At 37.5% G+C, this 18,505-nt stretch overlaps 1 protein-coding gene across 1 annotated transcript in view; it reads right to left on the reverse strand.

Moving 5' to 3' along the window:
* Positions 1-16,084: 16,084 nt before the first annotated feature.
* The window catches only part of TMEM245 (transmembrane protein 245), an 80,089-nt gene continuing 77,668 nt past the window's right edge, over positions 16,085-18,505 (reverse strand). The window contains exons 17-18 of the mRNA XM_032181107.1: positions 18,003-18,197; positions 16,085-17,019 (exon numbers count right to left, since the gene is read on the reverse strand). Coding sequence (XP_032036998.1) covers positions 16,974-17,019; positions 18,003-18,197 — 241 coding nt within the window. The 3' untranslated portion in view covers positions 16,085-16,973. The remainder of the gene's footprint in view (positions 17,020-18,002; positions 18,198-18,505) is intronic.

Consider the following 18,505-nt stretch of genomic DNA (forward strand, 5'->3'; position numbering starts at 1 on the left):
TAGGTTTAAAATGAACTCATCAGTGAGACTGGGAATAAAAATCCTAATTTCCTTTCCAGACCTGACCTTTAGTCTGTGCCTCTATTCTGTGCCTCTGCTCGAATGTATAGCAACACACAATTAACAACTTCCCTGGCTTGTCAGTGTCTCATATGTGTTGGCAGACGAAAGCAAAGGGTTGCCTGGAAAGGAAGAAAGGAATGAAAACCAGAAGACAATTAACACCATCAGTGGTCAGAATGACAGCCCACAATTTCAAGCATCTGACAGACTCTGAGTAAACCCTATGGCGGCGGCTCTGTCAAAACCACCAACAGAGCCATGGTTACTTTTTAGCCTTTTAATGGGAAAAAGCAAACACAAACTGCAGCGGGCAGCAAAGCATATCCAATAGTTTACAACTGGCATGAACATTAAACCACCTCAGAGAAGTTATGAGGTTGCTTGTTGTGCCAAAAAAATGACGCCAGCCCAGATCCAGGAGGCTGATGTCCGCTTCCCAGAGGTTGCTCCCCTTCAGGGCCCACAGTGATACAGGCCAGCAGGCAAACATGGTGGGCAGGGAGGGCGAGGAAGCCCCTTACCCTCACAACACTCACAGACTCACCTCTCCTGCACCCATGGCACTGCCTGAGGCTCCCCACAGCCACCCTATCCAGCCAAGTAATTCAGAGAGTGAAACCAGACAGGAGAGCAGGGAGCAAGGTGAGGGCCTCGCCACCCTTCCTTGGTCCCTTCTGCTTCTATGTTGCTGGCTTCCTCCATCTTCAAGCGAAGCATGCAGGGCTTTCATTTTACAATGGAAGGTGTGGGGAGCTGGGGGTCAGCCTCTTCTCACAGGTAACTAGTGATAGGACTAGGGGGAATGGGCTCAAGTTGCACCAGGGGAGGTTCAGGTTGGAAATGAGGAGACATTTCTGCTCAGAAAGAGCAGTCAGGCATTGGAACAGGTTGCCCAGGGAGGTGGTAGAGTCACCATCCCTGTGTTTAAGGTAAGGCTGGACGTGGTGCTTAGGGACATGGTTTAGTGGGTGACATCGGTGGTAGAGGGATGGTTGGACCAGATGATCTCGGAGGTCTCTTCCAACCTTAGTAATTCTATGATTCTATGATTCATTTCGCTCTGATGCCACTCATACCTGATTAAACACCCACCCTTGGTAAGGAAAGCACAGTTACATCAACACTGACTAGCCCACCCAGATTTTCCCCCTACCTCCAGTGAATAATAATAATAATAATAATTAACAGCCTCCTCCTTCATATCAGTAGGCTGAGATGTGTTGTTAACAAGTTACCCAAACATTGTCATTTGGAAAGAAGTTAAAGATAGGGAAAAAAAAAAAATCTGGCAGTAAAAACATCAATCTTTTCACAAAAAGGACTCCATGCATCAGCAAAAATGTTTGACTATTTTGAGACAGAATATTAGGATTATGACAGAAACAATTGTTTTAAAGACAAAAATTTAAAAAATGAGTCTTGCTCCAAATGTATGCAAACAGTTTGTGAAAAGAGTCAGTCTCTTTATAAAAACAGTGCCAATGACGTGGTATATCAGTAGCTGTGATAAAGACGCTGCAGCCAGCAACAGTTTACCCAGTTCTGAACTGGATTTCATGGGAAGAAAAAGAAAAGCCAACAAAAAAATCAGTTCCAGTGTGACTTTCCAATACATTTATTAGCTCAGCAAAGCTACAAGGTCATTCTTGTGCAACCTAGAGCAATATAGATTAGACTACTTCTTCAGCAATAAGCATTTAATACCTGGAGGAGAGGTGAACACCACATGTCACTCCAGAAAATACACCCTAGAAGAAAATGAAGAAGCACCTAAGCAAGCCAGCAACTTGACAGCATTTTCCTGTACCACAAACAACAAAGGTTCCTGTTAAGAGAGATCAAGGCATGGCATCATTTTCTTAAAAACAAGATACAAAAAAACAAGACCAAAAAAATATGTTTTTTCACTCAACATCACAGATAGTTATTTGGAAAACATAAAAGTCAACAAGCTAACATCAAAGCAAAGCCATGCAAAGCTGAAAAATATATCTTGCTTCAGCATGACTCATGAACCCATTTCCACTCCTAAATCCCTAGTAAAATGCCTTTTTGCAACCACCATTTTTATGTTATAATAAAAAGGTACATTAAAGGACAAAGGCCAGTACAACGCAAGGACCTATCATGAAATCTAAGGTGTTGATCTTGCAGCTGCCAAGACAGCAGGCATTGTTTATCTTTGCAGACGACTGCAGATGCTTTTAAGTACAAGAGGGGGTTTAACTGAATGAAATTACAGTTTTCAGCAAATATTGCCTATATTGGAGAACTCACAGAATTTTTTGCCAAATGGATTGAACTAGCCTCTATTTTCCATCCTATATAAAAGAAGCCATAGGATTTTTTCGTTCAGAAACTCAGTTATCCTGGAGACAGTGTAATTAAAATTTATCTATTACAGATTTTAAGTCTTCAAGGATAATTTATACCTTCATCAGTGTGATTTTTCCATTTGTTAATTAGTGTTACAGCATGTGGCATAACTCTAGTCTGAATTTGATTATAATCAACTTCCAGCCATCTGATATTGCCATTTTTATCCTACTTGAAAGGAAGACCCTTTGTTTTTTATTTATTTATTTTTTTCCTTGGAGTATGATCAATCTACTGCCAATAACCTCTTTCTTGGCTAATCTCCAAAGACAGTGTTTCTTTAATCACTCATTAGAAGGAAAATTTGCCAAGACTGAATCACTCTTTTCCCTTGTTTCTGAACTTTTTCTACCAGCCAACATTATTTTCAATGCATAAGCCTCAGGTCTAGCCCGATTATTTTCTCAGTTCTCCTTTTAATGTCATAGACATGTACCTGATACTATCTTTTTTAAACATCCAAAGATTGTATTTGTTTTAATCAGCATCCAACACAAGGAATTTTCATTCTGTCAGATTTTTAACTGGATCATAAAACCTTTAAAGAAGCACTGGTTTCCAAAATATAATCCTCATAACATACATAGAAACCTGAATGTATCACCTTGCATTTGGCACTGTTAACATGTACGTTGTTCAAATGAGACCAGTTTGACAAGTAACCAAGTTTTCTCAGGTGTAATTTTTACATATCATTGCAAATGCTGAGAGTTATCATATTTAACTTTCAAATACTTTAAATCTTTTCTTCCTGTCTTGATATACATCCATAATGCGATAGATCAAGAACGATTTTTCAAAGGAATATACTGCAATTTTTTATAGGATGAGTGTTCTCATTTATGCTTTCTACACTCATTTGACTTGTGTATAATCCATCTAGCTTTCAAATGTATTACCAATTTTTTAATCTTAATGTTGTTTTGACATGGTGTTTGTCAGCTCTCACAAGAGTCTACCAGGTCAACAAAATTCTTCACAGTTGATCAAAACAGAATTATTTCTTTATGCAAGACCTGCCATGTGCATGGCTGTCCAGAAAACAGGAATCTCCTTTACCAAATGATCATTTCAGTTTAACAAAAAAATATTTTATTTAATTCATATGAACATTCAGAATGCATCTATTTTAAAAGATAGGAAAAAAAAAAAAAAAGTAGAAATAAGCTGATTTATATTGGAAGAAAGAGTGTCTTTACCCTGTGGCCATGGATATACTGGATTTTTCCCAGCCAGGAGAATTTAACCTTGGAATCATTTCTTCAAATATTTATTCCTGAGAGATGAAGAAAGTAATGACATTTGAAAGTGCACAGGCAACCCTGATGTTCTTGTAAAGGTACTGAGAAAGTTCCATTTAGCTACTCAATAAATGCCAGTGCAGAGTAGTTCATTCTGACCCCAAAATTAAATATATTGGAAGTTTTAGCTGCCACAGGACATTCACTTACTCTTTTAAGAGAGCAGAGATGCTTTGAAAGCAACCTTTTCAATGCCTGCAAGCTAGTGGTGATGGCAAGCAGAGAGTTCAAATTCATTGCTGTCTCCATAGTTTTATTAGGAACCCACTGGCATAAGGTTGACACTTTCTCAGATAAATATGGTTAGAAAAACATATAAGACTTCATCATTTCACAATAATTGGTAGTAATCCAAAGAAAAAAATAAAGTTATTTCTTTAATTTAAATCTCCACAGAGAAATAGGCTTTACAGCATACAGTCAGCTTCTGGTTTGTCAGGATGTATGAAAAAATGGGAGTAGACTAACCACAGCTAGAATGATTGCAATAGTACAGCAATGACAGTCTAGCCACAACTATCTACTAGCTGCATTTTGTAAAGAAAGAAATAACTTACTACTTGTCAGAGTAGTAAGTAACTTACAGACCACTGAGAACAGTAAAAGAAAGTATTTGATGTTACCAGTGTGTAAGTTTCTGAATTCCCCTGCTGCTGTCTCAGTTCCTAAAAGTCCACAGCTAAACCAGCATTTGATGAAAGTCAGAAGTTTTGCTTTTCACAAAATGGGATTTCTTAGGAAAAAAAATATTATTAAAAAAATATATATCTATATTTATATATATAAATATACCATATTCTGTACATTATTAACTTAAGGAAAAAAAAATCAATCTAAAGAAAATCTTTCATTGCTGCCTCCCTCCTGATGGGGCTACATCTATGTTATGGCCTTTTACTCAGACATCTGAACAGGAAGATATGATTTTTACCTGGTTGAACTGAAATAAAGAACTGTACATGACAAATAAAAACTTCTGGGATATCTCAGGGAAATATGATTTTTTGAGGACCTTTCTCTAAGAGGAATCTGAGCAACTATTTCCTTTGACAAAAATTAGATCTAGATTCCCTTTCTGATTTTTACATTTTTATTTTTTTTTTTTCCCAAACCAGTTATGGAAAATCTTCAACAGAAGTCCATGTGGTGCTCCAAGAAGACTACGTGGTACTTTTCTCTCCACAAGACCAATATATCCCCAGTCACCAAATGGTGACTCCCAACCACCAAACATAAAATTGTTCCCCCTTAATTATCAATCAAAATTATTCTACTATTTTATCCTATTTTTGGAGACCCTCAGAGGTGCAATCTGCATGCAATATCTGTTAGGGAACTACTATGCCTTGCCACCCATTGGATATGTGTTATATCAACACTTAGCCTATAAAGCCTTCATATCATCAGTCCAGTGCCAAAAATCCTACCCCTATTCTAGCTGGCAGAGCTGCCATCACCTATCTTTGCCAGCATTAATTTGAGTTCTAAAGCTATTGAGGGTAGCTCTTTTACTGAAAATCACCATAGTTAGATAAGCCTACCTGGACAAAGATTTTAGGTAATAATAATAAACAGATACATTATTATAATCCTTTGACTGTGGCATCTTAGAAAAGATGAATTATTTAAACTGCTACAGTTCAGTTATCCCTGTCGGTAAAGCAGAGTAAGAAGAGAATTATATGGAAATATAATTTTGAAATTGGCACAATGTTTCTTGTGGTGATCATTACCCTGTCTGTACCGTTAGTTACTTACTTCCAAATTTCCACATGAAATCCTCTTTGCCTTTCACTGCATAATTCCAGACTGGGAGCAGCAAATTTAACTCACCTGCATAAGGCCGAATGCCTCAAGAAACTGCTGAAGTTCAGACAACCTAGAATTAGTAAAGTATGCCTTTTCTGAACAAGCCCCATTACATTCACATCTCTGTAAACCAAAATAAATTTATTTCTTCTGAGAACAGAGAAACACAGACCAAGATGCAAAACTTGCATCCTCACCTCTCTCCAGTTCTCAGAGCTGTCAACAACCACATTGCATAGTCAGAAGCAGCAGCCCTGCAAAAAAAAGGATGTGCTCATGGAATCGTAGAGTCATTTAGGTTGAGAAGACCTGGAAGATCATCAAGTCCAACCTTTAACCTAGCACTGCCAAGTCTACCACTAAAATACATCCCTAAGCATCATATCTATAAGTCTTTTAAATAACTCCAAGATGGAGACTCAAAAAAGGACAACTTCACTTTGTAGCCTGTTCCAGTACTTCACAACCCTTCCAGTGAAGAATTTTGTCCTGGTATCCACCCTAAACCTCCCCTGCTGCAACTTGAGTCCATTTCGTTTTGTCCTATCACTTGTTGCTTGGGAGAAGAGACTGACCTCTACCTAACTACAACCTCCTTCGAGGTAGTTGTAGAGACTGATAAGGTATGTCCTCAGTCTCCTTTTCTATAAGCTAAATGACCACAGTTCCCTCTGCTGCTTCTTATAAGACTTTCTTTCTAGACCTTGCACCAGCTTCATAACCCATGGGTCCAGCCTATCCAGTTTCCTCTGTAGACCTTTCCTATCCTAAAGCAGATCAGCACTCCCACCAGATGTACCTTGTCTGTTGCCAGCAGGCCTAGTGTCAACCCATGATCAAAAAAACCCCAACTACTTCTGGGGACACCAGGCTTGGAGCCAGGTATTGATCTGCTGGCTCTTCCTGTTTTCCCCCACCACTGCCTGCAAAGAGAGGGATAAAGGAGAACACTATTTGTGCTCCTGGTCCCTTAACCAGTTGTCCCAAGGTGCTGAAGTCTCTCTTGAATGCCCTCTGACTTCTTGCTGGAACTTCATCGCTGCCTATGTGAAAAATCAATAATAGATAATAATCTGAGGGTTACACCAGGGTGGGAAGCTTTCTATTTACATCTCTACCCTGTAGGGCCCCGGGGAGGCAGCAGAACTCCCTAACAAGTGTGTCCAGCCTGCATATGGGGCCTTCTGTTCCCTTCAAAAGGAAGTCTCCTGACAACGACCCATCTTTTTTCCTTTCTAGAAGCAGTTTGGATGCAGGGCATAGGCTGACTTAACCTCAGCAAAACCTCCAAGCCAGATGAGCCGTCATCCTCAGTATCATTCAGTTCCACTTCCCGAGCCTCATACCTATTACTCAAAGGCACCATACGCCAAAACTATATGCGAGTTTCCCTAAAGCTTGTCAATGTCATCTGAAAGATACTTATCAACAAATTCTGAAAGCACCGAAAGTTCAAAGTTTTATCACTTTTTTTTTCCTCTGCTGTTCATCTTCTTTAGTAAACAAAAGCAGATGTTTGTCCAAGATTATTTTGTTTTTATTTTTTTATTAATATAAAAGATTAGATTATGGTAAGAAAGGCAAAATCAAAACAGCCTGCTTTATTTCCCTGAGGCATGAGGATTTGATTCCAGCTGTGAACCAAGAATGCAATTTTGTAATGTTCTAGGTGCATTAAAAAATAAAAAATAAACAAAAAACATAGGTGTTGGTACATATTTGGATCACAGCTTTTCACCTGCATGCATTTACAACTGCCTTCAATTTTTTAAAACCTCATTATACTGAAGGGAGGAGGAAGTCGATGAAGGAGGAAATCTGCTAGGGCAGATTTTCATAGCTGTTGGCGCAACACAAAGAATGGAGCAGAAACAGTGCCAGGCTCATGTGCTTCATTTTGGCTGAACACTGCACAGGGGACTGATGCAGTATTCCTGCCAGGCAATCAGAACAACTGCATGTGGTCAGGAATGGGGAGGGCAACATCTCCATGAGCAGCCTTCAGTACTTGTAGCTGCACACCTATGCTCAAGCTTATTTTAGTCTTAGCACAGTGGAACATGGCACAAATTAAGAACATAAAATAAGGAGCCTAAGAGGCCAGCAAGGGAGTTTGGGAAACAAATGGAATAAATTACATTACTTCTTCCTTATTTGTTTCATGGCTCCTATCCCATCTCTTTCTCTGCTCTGTTCCAACAAAACAGAAACAAGAAAAGCAAAGCACAGGGCTGTGGACAACCTAGAACAGCTGGGGTTTTGTTCATTTATGACAAGTATTTTCAGCCCTGCACAAGGCTGTGCACTCCATGCAGCCACCACTTTGTGGCAGGTTTCACAAGTACACCTCCCCTTAGCTCCGCGTGATAAATGCATTTCTTTTGTCTTCCTTAAACCATCTTTCAGCTACCAACTTGACCAAACTACTCGTGAGCATGCGTGTTCAGAACTTCACGGAACTAGATCCTCAAAGAAGTATTCAGGGTTCATCATAACACAAATAATGGCAGCATTAATACTTCAATTTCAAAGATTATCTTGTATAAAAAAAAAAAAAAAAAAGGAAAAAAGAACTTCTATATGAAGTGTAACATGATCTTCCTTGTGACTTTACATAGAAAAGTAATTATCATTGAGTAGTTCCTGATTTGAGGTGGTGGAAGAGAGCTATTAAATTTTTGATAGAAAGCTATGTCAAAGGATTTAAACATCCTTCACTCAAAGGGAAGAAAAAACTTAACATTAAACACACAAGCTCAATTCTTTTTGCATGTGATGTTAGGATTACATTATACATCTCAGGTGCAGCATGAAATTTTAAATGGCAGCATAAGATACCATCTCAGTGTTTTTCTGAGCTGCTTTCATTCTTCTTACTATTTTCCTTGTTATCATTCACTGTGTGTTTGGATTAATGTCAACTAGATATACTTGAACGTCTAGGGTATTATTTTTTCTCAGAATGATAACTGCTATTTTTAAGAGTGGTAAAGCCAAAAGACTGCAATGTGAACAAGGGACTTTAATGTTCGCAAGATGGAAAAAAATCTTACCACCTATTATTTTTCAGCGCTGTTAATTGAAATACAAAAAAAAATCTTCTAAAGCAGCAAAAATGAAAACAGATGAAAGTAGTCTGGAAAAAAAAACTGCCAATGTTCAGTAAAAGCTGTTTAGTAAAGCAGTCGTTTGGTTTGGCTTCACTCAGCAGGAAGAGCAATTCACGCCCCACTGGCCATCTTGAAGTTCGAAAAGCAGATTAGAAACTAACTGAAGATCAAATTTTGCTCCGATTTATAATATATTCAGTAATATTTATTTTCGAATGGCTGAGAATATGCAATGTATGGTAAAAGCTACTCTTCCGATTTTAGTTCCCACCAATCCCAAAGAAACAATGGATTCATCTTGCAAGTCGCAGTCGGCTGCTTGCCATAGATTTTCTGTCACTTTTCAATTAAATGCTAACAGCTGAAACCCTTTGATGGAGAGGCTTTTATCCCCTCTTCCCCAGCAATTAATTCTTAATGCTAACCAAATTGCAACAAGCAGAACTGAGGAGGGAATGGAGAAGGTGATAAGGCCCTCGGAGGCTCGCATGTATTCAGTGCATGTCCTTCCCAAAAGTGAGAGAGGAATTGTTACAAACGCTCTGTCCTGCATGGGCAGAGCTGGCTCTGTTCTGAGGTTAAGAGACTGATGGGAAAAAAAAAAAAAAAAAAAAAAAAAAAAAAAAAAAAAAAAACAATCAGTATGAACAAAATTCACCTCCAGGAAAATCAACTACAGTATGAATTACTGTACCAGAAAATCCTTGCTTAGATTAACAATCCAACTGAATTCTCCAAAGAATAAATATGTAGTTTGGAAATGATGAGGACTTTTTACAATGAAACAATTACATTTTTAATTATTCCTTTAGTCGAGCTCAGAACACATCAATAACTTTTCTTTCAGCACATTTCTTCCTTTGTATCTGCCTGATAGGTCTTTCATACACTCTAACCTTCCACCTCTAAAATACTAATTAATTATATTGGACATGCACCTCCTAAAGTACTTTGAGCAAAGAATGGAGGCTGAGCAAAAAGCCTCCTTCACCAATGCTAAACAATTTTAAAGCTTTATCTGCTGTCAGTGCTGAACATGAGAAAAAAAAAACATAATTTTCTCTTCATAAAAATAAACACTGTATTTGTACATTAAAAATACATATTTTATTTTTTTAAATGGGAGCAAAGGAGTTCTTACAGAAGTGCAATTGCTTTGCAGGTGGGCTGCTGGTTTACGCATACATTTGTCTTGTCCCTGCCCATACTAAACTAAACAGGGTTTGATCCCTTCAGAGGATTAAATATCATTCACCTCTCTTTAAAGATATATTCACTAAAATGGACTGTGCTGTAAGAATTGCTTTAAGGCAAGAAGTCTGGCCACCGAACAATGAGAGGGCTGGCAGTGGAGCATCAGCCCTATCTCTTTTTAAACACGTGAGCAGTCATGCAGAGAGGATTTGATCGCTTTTGCTTTATAGTCGATAGAATGATCTAAAATTATGCTTAGACACCAAAGAATCATTTCCATTTCACAGAGTAAGTCATAACAAAAGTAACTTGAATTACCTACAGCTGCCGAATAGAAACATTAGCAGGGTCTGGATGCGTGGTCATGCTACTGCGGGCAGTGTAGCAGGTTGCCAGATGTCACCTGAATCACAGTTACTGTTGAGGCACATGCCCTTACCCCATGGAAAATGTGAAGAAAAGAAAAGAAAAAAAAAAAAAGAGAAGTATGGAACTAACTGGAGTTATGCTCAGTGACTGCAGATCTGTTGCCTTGTTTGTTCTTTGTCTCAAGCTTTGCTTGAGATGTTTCACCAGATTAACCTGGCCTTTGTGACTCATTTCAAAGATCCAATCACTCAAATCAAACTCCATTTTCTTTTCTTTAACAGCATTTTATTTCAAAATATATTAAACATTCTGTGCTTACAAAGGACTGCAGTGTGAATACAATATTAAGTTAAAAGCCTTGTATACCTGCTACAAAAAAAAAAAAATGTTATTAAGGAAGAGGACTGGTGCATACAATCAAAATTAATTAAATACCTCTGCAGTCTACACAAGTACTTCTCAACCTTAACTCACATTCTTTTTCTGCCACAAATGGACATACAGATTATATTTTCAATATTACACATGCAAAAAAAAAAAAAAAAAAGAGGTGCTGTACCAAAACCAGTTATGGAAACATTAGTCTTGAATGTAATTCAAGATACATTTTGAAGATGTATCGCAGGTACATTTACAGACAAATTTGAGTCAACAGATAGAAGTTATTGCTCCAAATCCCCCCAAGTACTGGTTAGAAATGCACGCTTCTGAACAGACTGTGCTCTGTAACACAGATCTGCTTTTAGATTTTATTAGGATCTAGCCAGTCTTAGCACACAATATCAAAGTTTTCTTTGGATTTGGTTTGGTGAAATTTACCAAAGGGGAAAAAACAAAACAGAACAAAACCGTTGCTAGTCTTCCAACCAAAATATCAAACAGTAGTTAACTTGTATTTATAGGTAAACACACAATATTAGTATAGAAAGTTTCCTTCCAACCATCACTGAAGCAGAGAGTTTCTTTTTAAGGGTAACAATCTGAACAACTTGTATGCTTGCAGAATATACCAGTGGTGACACTGGAAACTGAAAACATTGATCTACTCAGCCATTAAGGTATAAACAGCATGAAGTTGTTTTTTACTGATACTTCTTGAAAAAACTTCAGACTGGCAGAAAGGAGGCCGAAATTTCGGATTTTGTTCTTCCAACCTTATGGTCTAAATGACAATTCCTAACCAACTTCTGTTCTGTGGCTACACTGTAGCTTTGTGATGCCTCTCACATTTAATCCACAACAGTACCATGAAAAGTTACTCTGACTTTGGGTCCCCATTCAAAATCAAGACGCAAAAAGGCTGGGAAAAGAAATCAGTATTTTCCTTTTAAAACCTTTATGCTGAAAATCGTTCAGATTGATATGTGGATGTTACAGCACTCGTGTTGCCTTCGCTATCTTCCAAATGCATCCTGCTGCAAGCAAATATGCCCTGCTGCTGACTCAAACCTAGCTTTGGAATCACTAGGTAGCAACCTCTAGTTCAATAAAACATCAATTATATTTGTCCAAGTCTATCCATATGCAGAGCACATCAGGGATGCACTTACTTGCCAATTAGCAATTCCTTCCTGAATTGGACATACTGTATCAGTACGGACATTCAAAGCGTGCCCTTCAGGGGAATCTATCCCAAAATAGCACGAAGCAACACTCTCATATACTAAACCAGATTGAAAACGAGCTACCAGATGAGGGTGCGGAAGAGGTTAAGAGACTGGGGATCTGAAGACATATTTCATGACCTATTAATCTTGGCAGCTCTTTAGTAGGTGTGTGCAAATACTTCCAGGACCAGTAATCTCTTAGCAATGCCTTACTAGACGGAAGAGCAGTCTTTCCCAACTATACAAACTACACGAAAACAGTCCTAGTCACCCCACCAGTATTTGCTTGGTTCTCCTTTGACCTTTATGAAGTAAACATTAATTCTAGAAAATAGTGCTCGTTTTCACTATATACAGGCACTATTTTGTTCTCAGATATCTTTAAAAAAAATGATAGGTCAAAATTTCAGTTGAAGCCTGAATATGACAGACTGTTCATATTTATAAATGGTGCACATCAACACATACATTTACAAACCCCATGTGGAATCCCTGAATAGGCTCTACACTTCTGGCATTGTTTCTGGTTTCAAAGTATCAACTTCATTTTACACATTGCATTTTTTTTCTTAAATTTACAATTTTATCAGTTAAAAGTAATTTGGGATATTTTTATCATGAAGCATTAAGGATTTTTACTAAAAATGAGAGAACAGTAACAGGTTAAAGATCAAACCTCAAAAAAGTTTATTATTAGGCAATCTTAGCTTTGTGGAATATGAAATTAGAAGGGAAGAGCTTTGCCAACGCATGCTTCACCAACAAGCGTTAGCGATTAATTATAATAATACCCTTGAAAAACAAGCCAAGATGGAATTTATAAAGATGGTGTGGTTTCCATACAGGTAGCAGTGAGAAAGTTAAGCCAATATAATATATAGACGATGTCTGAATAAAGGCAGCTGTGGAAGCATCTTCCATCACTGATGCAAAGCCATACAGTCCCAGGAGAATAATGACATTCTTCCCATCCTTTGTGTAGGTTCATAGGGAAGGCAGCACTCTGTACAATATCCTGCCACCAATACTTGGGATTAGCGATTTAGCAATGCTGTTGCTGGTTTTAGTGGGGTATAATTTTATCCAATTTTGTGTTTTCAGGCTTTCTGAAATCCTGTTTGATATTACAACCCAACATCTATTTCAGAAATTACACTGGTGTTTAATATTGGAGAAAGCCTCCGATTTTCCCTTTGCAATGTTTTTTTTCCTTCTTTTATTCAATTTAACAGATTACAGATCTCCTAATCAAATAATCACTGACAGAATGTACAAAAGTGCATCTTTCTTCTCCCAGTGTCTTGAACAAAAGTCACTTACCCTTTGAAATCAGACAAGCCTCAAGGTATCTCAGATGAACCAATACGTATACCAATGTGAATGGAAAAATCAGACTGTTGTCTCAATTATTAGACACAGGCATATCTAGTTCATTTCTGTAAAATGCATACTGTATGTATGCCTCTCATGTTAAACACTGTTTTTTTCAAAATAAGCCATTGCTGCTCCCAGCTGGTCACAGTGCATCTGTGCTGAAAGCCAGCGTATTGCTGTAAGGCTGGCAAAATGAGCATGTGCCAGACTCACCCTTTGCAACTTGCTGCGTTGTGTTCAATTAAGCCAGTACTTACAGCGAGCTGAGGTTAACAAGCTGGGCTGTGAACGGGCACACATTCGCTTCTGCTGGTTCTGCTGCAGTACAGTAACGTTCAGCTGAGGTGTAGGAAGGGGAGAAAGGGCTAACTGAGGCTCTGTGCAAAAACAGTTATCCTGGCCCTCTGGCACTGCACTTACTTGCAACAAGCCTGACTTGCTAGAAGAGAATGGTAGAAAACAGTATCATTGTATTTTATAATACTGTGAGACTACATTGTCTTGGTTTACTACTATGAGCACTCCCTTCTGAATTCTGAATTGATTTTGTTCCAAATTGAATACTAAATATATCAAATACAAGTAAATACTTGCCCCTGGAATGACTGTTTACAGTAAAGCTAAAGACCATCAACTTCTTACCTACAAACATATTAAGACTGTCACTGCTAAGAAAACTGTAGTTTAATGCCGCTACAAAACACCTGTGTGTGAGCAGTTTCCCTCCCTCCTTGTCGTTTTTTTTTTTTTTTCTGAAACCTAAAAATCATCTGAAAGCTCATCTCACAGAGCTGCTGTTTGCTATTGCAGACAAAGCAATATAACACGAAGTTGTATGTTGAAGTGACCAGAAGTCAAAATGACAACTTTGATTATTTTCAGGTTATTGTGAGACTGATCTAAACCAAACTAGTCTTAAAGAGGCCAAAGCTTTCCAGAAAAGAACATGGAGCTGGTAAAATACACAAGGGCGAGTGGCGGAATTCTGTGAGTATTTCATATTTTGAGAAGGTGTTACTGGAGGTTTTGTTCTTTTCTTTCTGGCAGCATACCATTACTATACCACCGAGCCACACAATTGATTCCCCGGTCAGACATGGCACATAGCACTAGATCCTTAAGCTTCATTTTGTGAGAAAGACCATACTACAGAAGTTTGTCCATGGCAAGCCCTAGTCAAATTTATAACAGGAAAAATCAAGTATGAAGACTCATTTCAAAGGTGGGTAGACTAAAAGACTACGTAAAAAATTAGTTCTCCATACAAAACGATTTCACATTGGAAAAGGAACATTTCAAAATAGCTGATTTCACCGACTTGCCATTGTTGAAGACAACTGTCTGAAATCAGTTTCAATCTTAACATCAGAAACCCTTCTTTGATCTAAGGCAGTCACATGAAGGGGGAGGAAGAAGAGGAAAACTTAAAGACAAACAAACAAAAGAATGATTTATAATGACTCTTTAAAATGACCATGCTGAGTCTGAAAGATTGTCTCAAAAATAACTGGGTAAACAAATGTGGGTAATACAAATGTGAGCAAAGAAGAGCAACAGAAAACTGGGAATATATTAAACATGCATATTTCTTGCTAGTAATCACTAAATACTGTCTACAAGAAGCTCTAATGTGAAGAAGACATTTCAATGCAAAATTCTGGACAAAAAGAAAAAAAATATAATAAAAAAGTCTCCCAAGTATCATGGTGGTCTCATTTAAACTGGTTAGAGTGTTGCAGGAGTCAGCCTCGGTTTCTCGGTCATCCTCCACCCTAGCCAGCAACAATTATAAAAATGTGTTTTATTAAAGATTAATTTAAAAAAAAAAAAAAAGGAAATTAATATAGGGACAGTTACTTAATACAAACAACACATCCTTCTGTACAGTTACTTCAAACTGATGTGTAGGTCTTTCAGAATTTAAAATATTATATGGGATATTTATATATTTTAAGGAACTAAAGTCCAACCACTACATTAAGCCTGAATAATCCAAACACATACCTCCAAGTTTCCAAGACCAAAACCAGCACACTTGAAACCCCAAATTTAGGCATAAAATTTCAGTAAAATTGCAGCAGCAAATTTAGAGAATCTGAGGACTAGGCTTTTTAATTAATAGGCAGCCTGTTTATTGCAAACCTATAGCAAACCTATTCTTGCTTAGTAAGTATCAGGCTATTTGCCATCCATTTTTTATGTCAATATACTTTCAGAAATCATCTCAATATACAGGTATTATCAAGAAAATAAGAGCCTTCAAAATCTATGAGCACCTCGGCAATGGGAATAGAATAAACATCTAATTTACTGAGACCTGTCTCTACACAAACCAGACATCCTTATCCCTAGGTACGAACAGATCTGTGTGCCAACCGTTGTGTTATGGTAAACAATAAATGCAAGGCATGCCTGTATTCAATATAAATCTTGTCAATCAAACTCTGAAATAAACTCAAGAAAAGTTATAAGTTATTAGAAACTGAAAGGTGGTTCTTTGGTTAAGCATGTGCAACTGCTACTTTGTTCCAAGGGCCTCAAAGTGTGTTTGTGGAAAATCCGTTCAAGTATGAAACTTCCACCAAAAAAACACTTCCTGTTTTCCATGGTATAAAGATCCATTGTGTCAAAGTATTTCAACAAGCAATACAAAAGGCCTTAAATGTCACCAAAACTGCAATTTAGGCAGAACTACATATGAAAGAAAAACGCTAGTTTGCTTTTGTGACCTAGGCAATGCACTGTTTCAGAAATTTAATAGCTCTGCCTAACTTTCTAATATATTTGGATACAAGAGAAAAAGCAAACAAACAAAAAAGGAACTAAACAAAACTGAAGCCTGTATTCCTTTCCCTTCCTCTTTAGAAATAAACTTGCATTTGTTTGAAAAGCAAATGGAACACAGTCACAGCATTTGAAAAACAACATAAAACAATCCCCCATTCAAGCTCTTCCTATTATTGGAAGTAGACATGACAATTGTACATTACCTCTGACTGAAAACATTTAAGGCCTTTGATTAAATTTAGTTGACAACATGACTCCACTGGGATGGTGAACAGAAGGCAAAATACTATCAGATTTAAACTATTTAAACAAGTCCTTCTATTTCAATATGAGGAAAACCCACATTCTACAATCTGTATGTCTACTAATTTCAGGAAGATATTAGAAATACCTGTCTCCAACAACAATAAATTTCAGTGCTTATAAGAGGAAAAGGTTTAAGTGTACTTATGAGTTATAGGTGATGATTAAAGCCTTTAAAGAAATACTTTGAGGAGCAGCAAACAAACAGTATTCAATCTTCATTTAACGAGTGGTTTACATCTCTGTTGCCACCAGATGAACAGAAAATAAATATTTTGGAATTAGCTTTCTGTAAAACTACCACAATTTAGTAATGCAAATAACCCAATAAATAAAAGCCAAGTTAGTCATTTCAGCAGGTAACAACTCCAGTGGATATACCCGTCCTCTCAGCCATCCCTTTTATGAAGATAGAAGGTCTACAAAGGCGGCAGTGGAACTGTGTGTTAGTATGCAAAGCCATGGAAGTAGACTTCCTTCCTCTCTTGAAGAAGCAAAGTGCACAATAATGTAAGGCCAGCAGTAATTTGGGAAGTGGTTTCTCCTAACACCCAAACTATGCTTCCCTGTGAGCTGTCCCTAGGTTCAGCTGGGAAGGGACAGAAGGCCATGGCTGTTGTGAACTCAAGACAGAAGAGAATGATTCTCTCGAGTCGAATAGGTGCAGCACAGCAACGTCATCATTCGGCAGCCATTTTCGTCTCCTCAGGACTCTCTCTAGGTGACCTGGAAAAAAATAAAAAGATTCATTTTTGTTTTGAGTGACTGCAAATGTCTAGTTTCCTACAAATGAAACAGGGAAAAAATACATGCATATTTTTGTGCGTACTGCAGGCAGCGCTATGTGTAGTATACAGAAAGTCTAGGAGCATAAGTTCCGCAAGTCAGAAACTACAGACAGGTCCAATTAGTGATTTTTTTCATCAGATGAAAGATGACAACATTATTCATGTGAATGAAGCAAAGAATTGCTCACAAGCATAGAATCTCTTCAAGATATATGTATAATGAGCTAGCCTATATAATTAAACAAGACAGTAGAGACATTAAAATGCCTATTGTCATTAATAATTTCACAATATGATTTCCAACTCTAATTAAATATTCAGTTAGGAATTTATTCATCCCATTCCTTAGCTGAACAGTTTAAAAATACATTTCTATATTCCACATTTGGTAATTTCAATAAAGAGATTAATCAAGACCATACTTCTAATGGAATAATGGCACATAAAGGAATCTCATTTTTTTAAATTCAAGTATGTTTATTCATATTTTGCAGTATTGTAAAGTAACACGAAGTGCAATATCCGCAGACAGTTATCTTATTAAGGCCAATAAACACTATCAGATATCCATGAATAATAGTTTTACACGGGGAACGGGGGATGTTCAATTATCTTCAAGCACAAAGGCAGCATGTGTATTATAAGATACAAAGGTATTGTCAATGAATATTCTAAAAGAGCCTTCTGTAAGAAGCTGAGAGACATTAAACGAACATTTCAAGTTTACAAATTCCAGTGAGCATTTTACAGTACTTTTTATTTCTAGAATACAGGATAGCTGAATCCTCTCTGAATACTTCAACAGACAATGTATGTGTGCAGGCACATACGTACACAAACTCATGCACACATCCCTATGTGTGTTAACAGTGTTCCGTGTAAAAACTTATCATGCATACATGTAAGACACTTAAAGCTTACCGGTAAATCTGTAATGGACACGCTGCTTGTGATGGAGTGGGCACTGAATTTGTTGGACTAACTAACATGGCACTGTAGATGTTGGAGGCAACCACAAGTATACAAAGTAGAATTGGTCCTATGATGGCTCCTTCCAGTCCCAGGTAATACGCTCCACCAGCTACTGCAAGACCTGTCAGGTAAGGGTGACCACCTCTGGAATTACAGCATGAGAAGGATAAAATTAAAGTAAGAACAACCAGCAACATTACTATTGATTATGAAATGTGGATTAATCACACAGTATCATTATGCTTAAAAAGTGACATATATTTACAGATGCCTGTATTTAGACTAAACTGCTGTTTGAATGACTGCACAAGTATTCTCAGCTGCATTCTGTACTATATTTATACAATATATCAAACAAAATTTATAGCACATAATGGTTGCAATATCTACAGAAGCTATTTTCTAGAGAACCGCTGGAAGAATCACAGAACGGTTTGGGTTGGAAGGGACCT

The sequence above is a fragment of the Aythya fuligula genome, chromosome 2 (assembly GCF_009819795.1).
Source record: "Aythya fuligula isolate bAytFul2 chromosome 2, bAytFul2.pri, whole genome shotgun sequence".
Classification (NCBI taxonomy): domain Eukaryota; kingdom Metazoa; phylum Chordata; class Aves; order Anseriformes; family Anatidae; genus Aythya; species Aythya fuligula.